Source organism: Pelobates fuscus, chromosome 1 (assembly GCF_036172605.1).
Source record: "Pelobates fuscus isolate aPelFus1 chromosome 1, aPelFus1.pri, whole genome shotgun sequence".
Classification (NCBI taxonomy): domain Eukaryota; kingdom Metazoa; phylum Chordata; class Amphibia; order Anura; family Pelobatidae; genus Pelobates; species Pelobates fuscus.
The window spans coordinates 133,916,001-133,928,466 of NC_086317.1; the positions used below are offsets into that span (position 1 = coordinate 133,916,001).

Genomic DNA, 12,466 nt, shown 5'->3' on the forward strand with positions numbered 1-12,466 from the left:
GGAGAGGGGGTGGGGGGGTATTAGAATGATTGCATTAACCCTTAAAATGCAATACTCCCGCCCAGCACTGTATGAGCATACAGTAAGCAAGTTCCACCCCAATCAATAGCTCTGCTGTTAGGGTTATGGATGGGCTCTATGGAGAGCAAGAGTTGCACAGACTGAGTGTGTATATGGGCGTGGTCTCCAATTAAAGGCGGGGCTTCCAGGCTCAGGTTCTGCTTCTTTGCTGCGGTTTGGGCGTCTCGAAGGGGGCGGAGTCAAGGGCTCTCAGGGATTTGAAAGGTTCCTTTTGCGGAGATGTTACTTGGTGGGCGGGGCCTGTCGCGGAGTGGGCGGGGTTCCGTGGCTGGTGCTGTGTGTAGCCTGCCCGGGCTCTGACAGCTGGTTATTGCCGTGTGGTCCGTAGCCGGGATGGGGAGACTTAGCGGAGCCCTGCGCTGTGTCAAGTACCTGCTGCTCACCTTTAACCTCGTCTTCCTGGTAAGAGCAGCCTGGGCTGGCAGGGGGACACTGGGGTCTCAGTGGACAAGAAGTGACAGGGGAGTCAATGTACCCTACCAAAGAATATACATTGTATCAGTGACAGTTCTGTCTAAATTAAACTCATATATATAATGCATGGATGGTCAGTGGGTAGATCCCTTGCAGTTATAACTCTAAGGCTGGCAAAGCATCACGGGAGTTGTAGTTTAACAGCAGCTGGTGAGCTACATTTTGGACACCTGTGATCTAATTCCTGTCACTATTTGGAAAGTAAAGGGGAAGTGAGGAGAGTGAGATAGTTGGTGGATGGTAGTGGAGGGTGGGGGTATTAGTAGAATGGGAGAGTGTGATTGATTGTGATTGTGAGGGTAAATAGAGGGGATGAAAACATGTGGAATGGAAGAGATTCAATTGGAATGATAAAAGGAGGATAGAAGATTAGTAGAATAGGTGGTGGTTTGTGTTGTGCCATGTCTATATGTTTAGGGGTAAATAATGTTTGAGAGTTTGAAAATATGACAAAATCTGTGCCTTGGGCAGAGATAGTGAGAGATGGAGAGAAGGCTGACCGTTTATTGAAGGCAGACCTTTATGATGGGAAAGGGAAGAATGAGAAGAGAATGTCTGGTACCTTTCAGGAGAGGCTGAGCATGAGAAGATGTAGAGATAAAAGTGATAATAAAGGGGATAAAATACGATCGGGCTTATTCACTAAAGTGAAATTTCTGACTATTGAGGTATTATTGAATAACCCTGTGTTTGGTGAATTAAACAAGAGAAAGATTTGACATGGTGAAGTAATCGCCGGCTTCAATAAGATGGGGCTTCAATAAGTGGCTTTAAAAAAGATGGGGCCTGGAGAAGGTGTTAGGACTAATGTGTAGTTATAATGGTTTGAAGGGATGAGAGATAATTGGGTAAGGACAGGGAGACAGAAAACATTGTGTTAAGGCATGGACAGAGCTATGGTTAGTGATGGAGGAAGGATAAAGGGAAAGGTGAGAACAAGCTATATGGAAAGACAAAAGAGGGTGTGCAGTTGGATGCTAGGAAAACGTAGACGAATAAATAAATGATATAAGTTACAGGGCAACTACATTGCAAATCAGGACAAACTGTGAAATGATACAGGAAACTATCAAACATAAGATGGGGTAATGGGAAGTAGAAGAAAACAGAATAGCCCACCTGGAAAGTGATTACAAATAAATTGACAAAATATGGCATTGGAGGTGCAGAGTAATAATGTTCTAAAGGAGGTTACAGTAAGGGTGTGTGCAGGGCATTAAAGTAATAAGCAGTTCTAGTACAAGGTTTCAAAGTATACAGCGATATGTTATGGTGACAACAGGCGCACAATACGGTAAACAGAGTTTGGGTGTACAGTTGTAATAAAAATTATTCAACCCCCACTGAAAATCAGGTTAATTGTAAAAATTTACAGCTATTTGCAATGAACAAATCAAACAAAAGCAATTGAAATAGCTCATCACAACCAATGATTTAAGTTGTTTCCTCAAATTCAACTGAAAATGCAACTTAGAAAAACTTTTCCAGTCTCAAAATTATTCAACCCCTTCACGGCAAGCATCCGTAGTACTTAGTAGAGTACATAAACCTGCCAAAGAATAACAAAGATGGAGTGAATACAGCAGGAAACAAATTATAAAAAGAGATAATGGGTTGTTCACTAAAATGAGAATTGCTTGGAAATCATAGTGAATTTTTAAATGTAAGGCCACAGATTTGATTTGGAGAATTTTTTCTAAATTAGTTATTCGGCCTAAATTGTGAAAAATCACTTAGAATTCCTGATAATTCTCGCTTCAGTGAATTGCCCAGTAAGGGTGTAGCAAAAGGATGGTGTCAGTTTATTATTTATGTGATTAGATCAGTTTTGTGTATGAGTCTTTTTTTTTTTTTTCAATTGAAAGTATCACCATCAACTAACTGCTGTTTGTGCAAGTGGTTTCACTATCAGAATACAGATAAGAATGTTAAGATTTGCAGTCACAATTATGTTAAATGATTTTTACAGTTAAGAAAAATAGACTCACGTAAATAGGCAGCTTGGTTTAACCACATAAGGTTGTATTGGAATGTATATGTCATCATTATAACCTCCCTATAAGGATAAGTGGATAAGCAGAGACAGGGGGAATAGGAGGGGCAGAGGACAGCTGAGGTCAGGGGGGAATCCCTGGGCAAGTGGAGTGAAAATAACAGGCCAGTGTCTTGGACAAGGATGAAAATAGCATGAAGTGTCATGATAATGTATCTGTAAACATGGGATAAATATACAAACAATAAACAGATAGGAGAGAGAGATATGATAGGACGTGGGAATACATACATTGAACTATTATCCAATTGTACAGCGCTGCGGAATTTGTTAGTGCTTTATAAATAATCATTATTATATTATTATATTTTTATATTGTCAAACCAATTTACAAGAATTTGGATTAAAAAAGAAAATGTGAAGACTGTTCAAACACTTTGATACCTTAACAAGACTTAGGTTAAAATAATCTCAATTAACTGAAATAAGAAAACATTATGGCATAATGTATGAATTGTGGGTGTATTTATTGGTGAGTTTAGACATAGACAAAATAAGCTCTTAGCAATATATGTTCAAAAGATCATAGATCATTTCCATTGACTGATAAGTAAAAAAACAAAAACAAAAAAAACTGGTAAGAAGTGGGGGGAAGTGAGGTGTTAGAAACCAGAATTTGTTGCAGTCTTTGTGTGAAACAAGGCTTGTTATCTCATTTCCTCCATAGCTTCCAGATTGCATTAAACTTGTCCAATTTACCCAACGTCTTGTAAGTGAGGAATTCATATGTTCTGTTGCTGTTTATAGTGGAGAGGAGGAGCGGGTAGATGTGTGTATAACCGTGCAATGTGTGATTTTATGTTCTGTAGATTGTTAGCTCATTTGGTCACGGTCCTCTTCACCTCCTCTTCCCGTGTGTGCTGGCTCTCTTTAGTTCCTTGGTGACCCATATCTGTGGACACCAGGGAAATGATGGCCCTCTGCAATAATGTGCGGGTCCATCGCTAGATGCGCTCACACTGTGCATTGGGCACTAGAATACTGCTAAGAAAGCTTCAGTAGCGCTCCCTGCATGGTCCTAAAGTCTGAGGAATTAGAGGCCTTGCTAGAGAGGCATGTGGTGTCATTAGAAACGCCCCCTCAAGGCAACACCCACCCCATCGTGATTCCCCAGTCCAGATTGTTGGGAGGTATGTAAATGTTTTATACAAGGTCTTGTTTATCATTTGTAAAGTGCTGTGCTATACAAATAATTATTAGTGTAATTGTCAGCATGATTAGGGCCATGTTGTGCAATGGATGGAGGGCTGCATTCATCTATATAGCTACCTTTCACTCAATAATCACTTCCATTGATCCTTTTCTTTAGCAGCCTAACCCCAGTGTTTTCTCCTAGTGCCTCCCTTTTCTCAATTCTCATGTCTATTGCCCCTCTCTTATTCAGTAATGTCCCCCAGTGCCACTGTTTTCTCAGTTCTCACTTCCATTGCCCCACTTCTTTAACAGTGTTCTTCCGGTGTTTCCTTCCTGTCGCCTAAAAATGTGACCTGAACCGAAAATTCTCCAGCTCGGCTATTGTCACAACAATTTTATTTTGACTCATATATTTGTATGTATGTGTGTGTGGTGTATGCTGGCTATATGTAATGTGTGTGTGGTGTGTGCTGGCTGTATATAGTGTGTGTCTGTGGTGTGTGCTCTGTGTATGTAGTGTGTGGTGCTAATTTTGGTGGATTCTTCAGGATTACTGGTGGTACTGTGGAGGAGGGTCAGATCACTCTCTGGTGGTCTAGCAATGGCCCAGGATCTCAGGGGACCTGTTGGGGAGCTTGAGGGACAGAGCTCCGTCTGACATCACGGGAGCCGTGCCATCTGACGTCACGTGAGCCATGTTTGATGTCAGTGTGGAAAGAACGGCAGATAAGATCTTTGTCTTGCAGGCAGGAGAAGCAGTTATGTTTGTCAGCAGCATGCAGTGCGCACCAACGACAGATGTAAATTAAGAACTGAACTGACAGGCAGCCCAGAGCAAATTAAGGAGTATTCCACTGCCCAAACACACACAAAGTATTACTGTTTAATAAACATGCATGGATTTAATTATGCATTTTTTCATTGGTTTATATCTAAAACTGCTTACAAATCTGCAGATCTCTTGTCTGAAGCATTTGCCAGCACTCCCCTTTTTCCCAGCACAAACTTTCTGTGGCTGTCCAATCACAGACTTTCCGATGCAGCTCAATGAGAAGTCTTTGCAAGGCAGGTGCTCTGGGCAATTGCTGCCTCTTGAGGTTAGCTCCACTTGGGTAAACTAATAGGAAGTAACAGAACCAGTTGTTTGGTTCATAGCCAGCAGGTGTAACAAGGTTAATATGTAAAGGTGCCAATTTTAATGTGCACTTTTTGTAAAATGAAAAAAAAGAGGACACACTCTTCACAAATAAAATACTTCAGCAAGATGAAGTGTTTTAGCGGTCTGGAGAGTTCCTATTACATAATTTGATAGGACCCTTTGTTCATGAATGCTTAATCTGTGTTGTGACAGAGATGTTATGATTTCTACACTGCTGCAGAACGTATTGGGACGTGACGGAAATATGTTTAATACTTACCAATTTGGCACACCACATTCTGGTTAACACTTCATTAGCTTTCAAATGGGTGAAAAAAAAGAGGAAATGTCACTAACTCAACAGTGACAGCTCCTCGACCTCTTGTGTTGTAGCAAAACCAAATAGCAAACTATCTATGTGTCATTAATCTGATATTGTACCCGCTGTTATTCCCAGCAATATAATATATTCAAGTAATAGTAACACAATAATTAAAGAGAGCCTTGAAACACTACAACAAATTTAGCTTAATATAGCAGTTTCGTAATACAGATCATACCCCTGCAGTCTGCTCAGTTCTATGGCATTTAGGAGTTAGCGTCAATGTATCAGATCCAACATTATTTACTAAAGTTTCAATTATTGGAATTCAAAGCGAATTTTACATTTTAACTCAAAATAGAGAAACCGGAAATATAGTTGACTATGAATGTTTCCAGTTGCCTATTTTCATGTGTATTTACTTCAGTGAGAATTCAAAGTAAATTTTTAACTTAAAGGAACACTTTAGTATCAGGAACACAAACACGTATTCCTGACACTAGAGTGGTAAAATAACAGTTTAGGTTCCCGACCCCCCCCCTATCTACTTTAAAAAAGGTATTTTTACTCACCTATTTCCAGTGCTGTGCCAGTCCCGCCACGTCTGGTACTGACCTGCTCCAAATTTGACAATCTCAGTCAATTCAATGCTTTCCCATAGGAAAAAATTGGGAGGCTATTGGACATGTGCGGCAAAACTCTGTACTGTGCCAATTAGCATCTCCTTATAGGGATGTATTGAAACAATGCACCTCTATGGGGAGCATTCAGCATATCCATACAGACACTGAATGCCAGTTCTGCACACTGTGCAACATTGACCCAGGAAGCACCTGTAGTAGCCTTGTGAGTGATTGCCACTAGAGGTGTTAAAAGGCTGTAATGCAAACATTGTCTTCTCTCTGAAAACACCAGGCAGTGTTTACATTAAAAAAAAGCCTGCAGGGACAGGCTATAGATACCATAACAACTACATTAAGCTGTAGCTGTAGTTAAGGCCAAAGTATCCAAAGTGAAAGTATAGCTGACTTAGAGGATTATTCTCATTTGGCTGTTGACTTTAAAGCGGTAATAGGCACCCAAACCATTTCATCTCATTGAAGTGAGCTGGGTGCCATGTCCCTGTCATTTTATCCCTGCAACTTAAAAAAAAAAAAAACAGTTTTGCAGAAAAAGCAATGTTTACATTGTGTGGTTAAACTGATTCTTGTGGCTGTCACACTGAAGGCTCCAAGTACAATACTGCAAGTGAGGTCTCACCAGTGTTCTGTACAATGGCATAAGCACTTCCCTCTTTCTACTGCTAATACCTCTCCCTATTAGTGATGTCGCGAACATAACATTTTCTCTGAGAAGACAGTGTTTACTGCAGAAACCCTGAAGGAAATGATTATGCTCACCAGAACAAATACAATAAGCTGTAGTTGTTCTGGTGACAATTGTGTCCCATTAAAAAATTAAAATACCCCTATTCTAATTAAAACCAGATGTAAAAATGAAAATACATTAACTCTAATCCAGAGCAGACCCAGACTCCTTGCAGCAGTTGCTCAACCTCTTCTGAGATCATTGATACTGATGACCTTGGCCCAATCTAATGCTTCTCATAGAAGACTCATAGAGACTTATGGTGTGACGGTTGCCATGCGTTTTACTGAATCCACTGAGAAGTATTGCTTTTGGCATAATCATGCACATCTCAGTGAACGTGAAAGAAATTTGAAAATGAAAGTTCTTCACTGAGGAAGTTCCTCAAATGGCTGACTGGCAATCTAACAGCCACTAGAAGCATAATTAAGGCAAAATGTAAACACTGTTGTTTTTAATGAACAGCGATGTTTCAGATTGTCAGAAAAAAAAATCGAAAAGGTTTTAGGACCAAATCCAGTTCATGATGATGAAGTGGTTAAGGTGCGTAAAGTGTCCCATTGTGAGTTTTGCAAAAATAATATAGAACAATCAAAATAAAAAGGATACCATACTCATTGAATACATGACTTTCTGTGTTCACATTGGGTATTCATATCACCAATGCAATAAGCCTTCCTTTGCCTCTGTCCCTATATTGCAGAATGCATCAACCGCGGTAGTTACAGATTGTAAAATGAGCTGTCAGTTTGGAGATAGTAGCACATTCTACAAGCTAGCTCTTGCTAGCCAGCTATTTGTTCAGATTTTTTGTGTTTCTGCTATCATTTCCACTGAATTGCAGGCATAGCCTGGCATTCTATGCAAATTAATATGCATTGTGCACATACTGCTTTATGGGAAGACGTTGTAAGTGCTGATCCTTGAAAGTTATTGTGTTAATATTTACATGTGGTGCTTACTTTACCACAATAAACATTTTAATTTAATTGGCTGGTGACAGCACCAGGTAACTTTTTTTCAAAAGCTGAAACTGAGGGTGTAGCATCTTCATAGCATTCCTTGACAACAATGAGAAGTTGTTGTATTTTCAAGCAGCGGGAATAGCGAACACTAGCTTATCTAGATGATATATTTTTGTGAGTATTGTACTGAAATAAGGAGAATATTATAATTAAAGGAACAGACCAAACACATATTGAGTAATTTATTTAATTTATAAAAGTATTAATTTAAATAAAAAAATAATTTTTAATATATGCCCAATGAAAATATGCAAAATAAAATATCTTCTTTGGGGTTAAATCTAAGTGGTTATAAAAGAAATATATATTTTTCCAGTGGATTTTTCCTTTAACCCCTTAAGGACCAAACTTCTGGAATAAAAGGGACTCATGACATGTCACACATGTCATGTGTCCTTAAGGGGTTAATGCTGCTTTGTGCACTGGACAATATTACTTCTGTGTTAATATTAGAGTGTAGAAGGTTCACATGATTTCATATTTCTGAAAATAATATTCTGCATTGAAATTTTTAGTTTAAAATAACTTAAAGAAAATTTAGAAGCAAGAAACTCACTTTATAAGTCTGACCATTCTGTACAGAACCCAGCTGCTACTTCTATAATTTTCGGCCTGGTTCCCAACTATTACAAATATCTGTCAACCTAAGTTTCAGTAGAATATTAGTAAGCCGGTGGGTTTTGGGGGGAAAACATGTCTAATAAGTAGACAGGTGACAATCCACACATGGAAACATTTCCTAGAGTCAAGGAAGAATGCCTCAAATTGAAGAGTTGTCATTGTAACATCAGTTAGTTCGTACACGCCATTGGACAACTTTAAAGTGTACCTTATATTCTAATATAAATAACAATTTCATCTATACATTATGAAGAATACATGTATGGCCCCTCCTCTATTGTTAGTCATTCATGTCATACAAGTCATACAAGTTTGTCAGAAATTGACTGACAGGTTAGAACAGGAGACCCACCCCACATGGCGATTTTACTGCTCTCTTTCACAGCAACTACAGTGTATGACCTATAGCTGCTGTGATTATTCCACTAGTGAGCACCTATTGCGTTTTGCAAGAGGCAGTAGAATAAAGTAACAGATGTGTCAGCATGTTGGCATCAAAGGGAACGAGCATCCTGTTCAGAAAGCCAAGCCAAAGCCATTGGTTATGATTGGAGCAAGAGGTAAGAGGGAACTGGATGGGAGTCATATTTGATTATCCTGCTGAGAGTTTATGTGCTACATTTTTTTTTTTTAACTATTTGGTTTAGCAAAAAACACATCAGCCAAACACCCCTTTTCAGCCATTTTTATCATCATGAGTAATTTATAAATGTGTAGCTGGTAAAAGCAGTGCTCTCAGCCTGTTCAGATTGGATGTAATTGATTAGATGCAAAAGTGTAAATTTTGCATTATCAAGTCTGCTGAAGAGGCGGCTTTCAGTGGCTCTTTTTACGATTTTTACTCGACCTGGAGTCAAGAGCCAACATAGAATACTCATAAATTAAAATGCATATTTGTTTCCATAAACAAACATTTGAGTTATACAATAATAATAACAATGGTACAATTACATAATTGCATCATTATTTTATAATACTAAATATATTGTTGAAAAATCTATAAAAATAAATAAATTAATAAAGTATATTTGAAAAGAATACTCTGGAATTTCCAGTGAGTCTTCATTGCATGATGCCATTTACAATGGGATTATTGCATATCTACATAATGCGAACAACATCTTAGCCTGCGTAAACATTTCATTTTAGAAATATAAGGATTTAGTCCCACTATGGCAATATCATGCTGAACCCTTTGACTGTTCTCTTATGTAGCCATATAAATAACATCCTCCATTGGCTTTCATTGGTATCCATTCTAAGCTTGACATTTGAAGAATAGCCTAGAATGAATTTAAGTTCCAAACTGAACTTTCCCTTGCAGAATGTTGACTATAAGTTCACATAGAAATAATTTTAAATGTGTCCAGTTTATCTATTGCACACTTCCCAAAAATCTACAGGAATAAGGAATCGGACAGGGCGTCGCCAATGACATGGACAGTGCAACTAGCAACACCCATAATTGGCAGGCCTGCTTGGGAAAAGGGGCAGCCTCTCCATTGACAGACTGCCTGGCCGACCCCTAACCTTCTGGACAATGCATGATCCTTGTACCTGCTGTACATTGTGAGTGCATCTAATGATGCAGTCACGCTATGCACCCCAGGGATAGTTCCCTGGTGTCCACACATGCGAGACACCAGGGAACTAAAACAAAATCTGGACTGTCCCACCGAAAGTGAGACTATTAGGAGACCTGCTACAGTAAATTCTGTAGATATATATGTACACATTTTAGCCATATTTACTAGAATTCATAAAGGCCTGACAGGTCTGAAAAATATAGTAACTCATCTGTCTTGCTCCACACTAGGAAATTGCACACATTTGTATACGGTATATGTAGTGTTCCTTAACCCCTTAACGACGAGTGACGGACGAGGTCCGTCACTCAGGGGAATGCGTTAATGACGAGTGACGGACCTCGTCCGTCACCCGTTAAAATTAACCCCAGATCGCCGCAATCGCGGCGATCGTGGGGTTAATGGTGCTCCGGTCTGCCTCTGCATTAGAGGCAGACCGGGAGCACCGGATCGGGCTGTCAGAGTACATGTGCCCGCTCTGACAGCATGTCTGAGCGGGCACATGTGCTCTCTATACTCACCTCCGCCTCCCTGCACTTCCTGGTTCTGTGTGAAGTGCAGGGGGACGGATCTTCAGTGATCCTGCCCCCTGGTGTTAAAAAAATAAAGTAAAATTAAAATCCCACCCCCCTTTACCCCCCCTTTACCCATTTTAATAAAAAAATTAACCCCTTCCCTGCCAATTGATCACTGACTACAGTGATCAATTGGCAGGGATTACATTTTACTAAGATCTGATTTTTTTTTAACCCCTGAGGGTTAATTCTTTTTTTTTTTAACCCTCAGGGGTTCAATTTATTTTATTAATTAATTTTAATATTTTAAAATTATAAATTTAGCTAGCTGGGGAGGGTGGAAGTTAGTGGGGAATTGGGGGATTTAGTATTACGCTAACTAGGGGTTAACGTTAAAAAAAGTTTAAAAATAAGCTTTAAAAAGTTAAAAAATTAAGTTAAAAAAAAAGTTTTAATAACATTTAAGTAAAAAATTTAAAAAAATAAACCCTTTACCCAGTCCAAATAAAAATTAACCCCTTCCCTGCCAGTCGATCACTGCCTACAGTGATCAAAATACAGATCACAGTATTATACTGTTCTAATTTTTTTTTTTAACCCCTGACGATTAACTTTTATTTATTTTTTAACCCTCAGGGGTTAAATGTATTTAATTAACTAATTTAAATATTGTATAATTAAATATTTTGCTAGCTGGGGTGGGTGGGAGTTATGGGAAAATGGGGAATTTACTGTTAGTGCTGCTTACTGCTAGTTAGGGGTTAACGTAAAAAAAAAAGCTTAGAAAAATGTTAAATCTGTAAAAAAAAGTTTTACGAAAGTTTAGGAAACTTTAAAAAAATGAATAATCAAAACAAAAGTTTAAAAAATAGTTTTAAAAAGTAAAAAAAGGTTTAAAAAGTAAAAAAAGACATTTAATAACGCTCATTACCACTACACCTGGTACAAGCTAGCGGAAAAATGATCCCACGCTAAGGTTCAAAATATGCCTTTTGAAATACCCTGGGATGTCTTCTTTAAGAAATGGTATGGCTTTATGGGGTATTTGGTTTATATAGCCTGGTAAAATACTCTAAAATGGGACATGGGCACAGCGTAAAAATTCAAAATTTGAAAAAAAATGGAATGGCTGTGTCCCAAATGTGCCCCTCCGATGTCCACATATACCTGGCAAAGGTACATACGGGGGTATTTTTGTACTCAGCAGACATAGCTGAGCAACATATGAAGTATTATACAGTGGTAGTACACATAAGGTTTGCAAAATATACTGTGCAAACTCACTTTGTGTGCCAAAAAGGCAGAAAAAACGCTTATTACCACTACACCTGGTACAAGCTAGCGGAAAAATGATACCACGCTAAGGTTCAAAATATGCCTTTTGAAATACCCTGTGATGTCTTCTTTAAGAAATGGTATGGCTTTATGGGGTATTTGGATTATATAGCCTGGTAAAATACTCTAAAATGGGACATGGGCACAGCGTAAAAATTCAAAATTTGAAAAAAAATGGAATGGCTGTGTCCCAAATGTGCCCCTCCGATGTCCACATATACCTGGCAAAGGTACGTACGGGGGTATTTTTGTACTCAGCAGACATAGCTGAGCAAAATATGAAGTATTATACAGTGGTAGTACACATATGGTTTGCAAAATATACTGTGCAAACTCACTTTGTGTGTCAAAAAGGCAGAAAAAAACGCTTATAACCGCTACACCTTGTACACGCTAGCGGAAAAATGATCCCACGCTAAGGTTCAAAATATGCCTTTTGAAATACCCTGGGGTGTCTACTTTAAGAAATGGTAGGCCTTTGTGGGGTAGTTTGAATTTAAAACCTGCAAAGATGCTTGGAAATTGCACATAGGCCCGGCGTCAAAATTCAAAGTTCGGTCAAAACTGATATGGCTTGGTCTCCTATATGGCACTGTAGCTTCACAAAATAGTGCCATAGACATACAATGGGGGTGTCCTTTTACTCAGAAGACTTAGCTGAGCATAATTTGGGGGGTTTGAACTTAGTGGCACACATGAAATATACAAAATGCCCAGCAAAAATGCAATCCGTATGTAAAAAATGCACAAAATTATTTTTTACCACATACTTTGGCATGTAATGGTAAAAAAATGGGGGCATGTTAAGGCACAA

At 38.8% G+C, this 12,466-nt stretch overlaps 1 protein-coding gene across 1 annotated transcript in view; it reads left to right on the forward strand.

The window, feature by feature from the left end:
* The first annotated feature begins 351 nt into the window (after nt 1–351).
* The window catches only part of TSPAN2 (tetraspanin 2), a 182,812-nt gene continuing 170,697 nt past the window's right edge, over nt 352–12,466 (forward strand). The window contains exon 1 of the mRNA XM_063444313.1: nt 352–483. Within this exon, the coding sequence (XP_063300383.1) occupies nt 415–483 (69 nt within the window). The 5' untranslated portion in view covers nt 352–414. The remainder of the gene's footprint in view (nt 484–12,466) is intronic.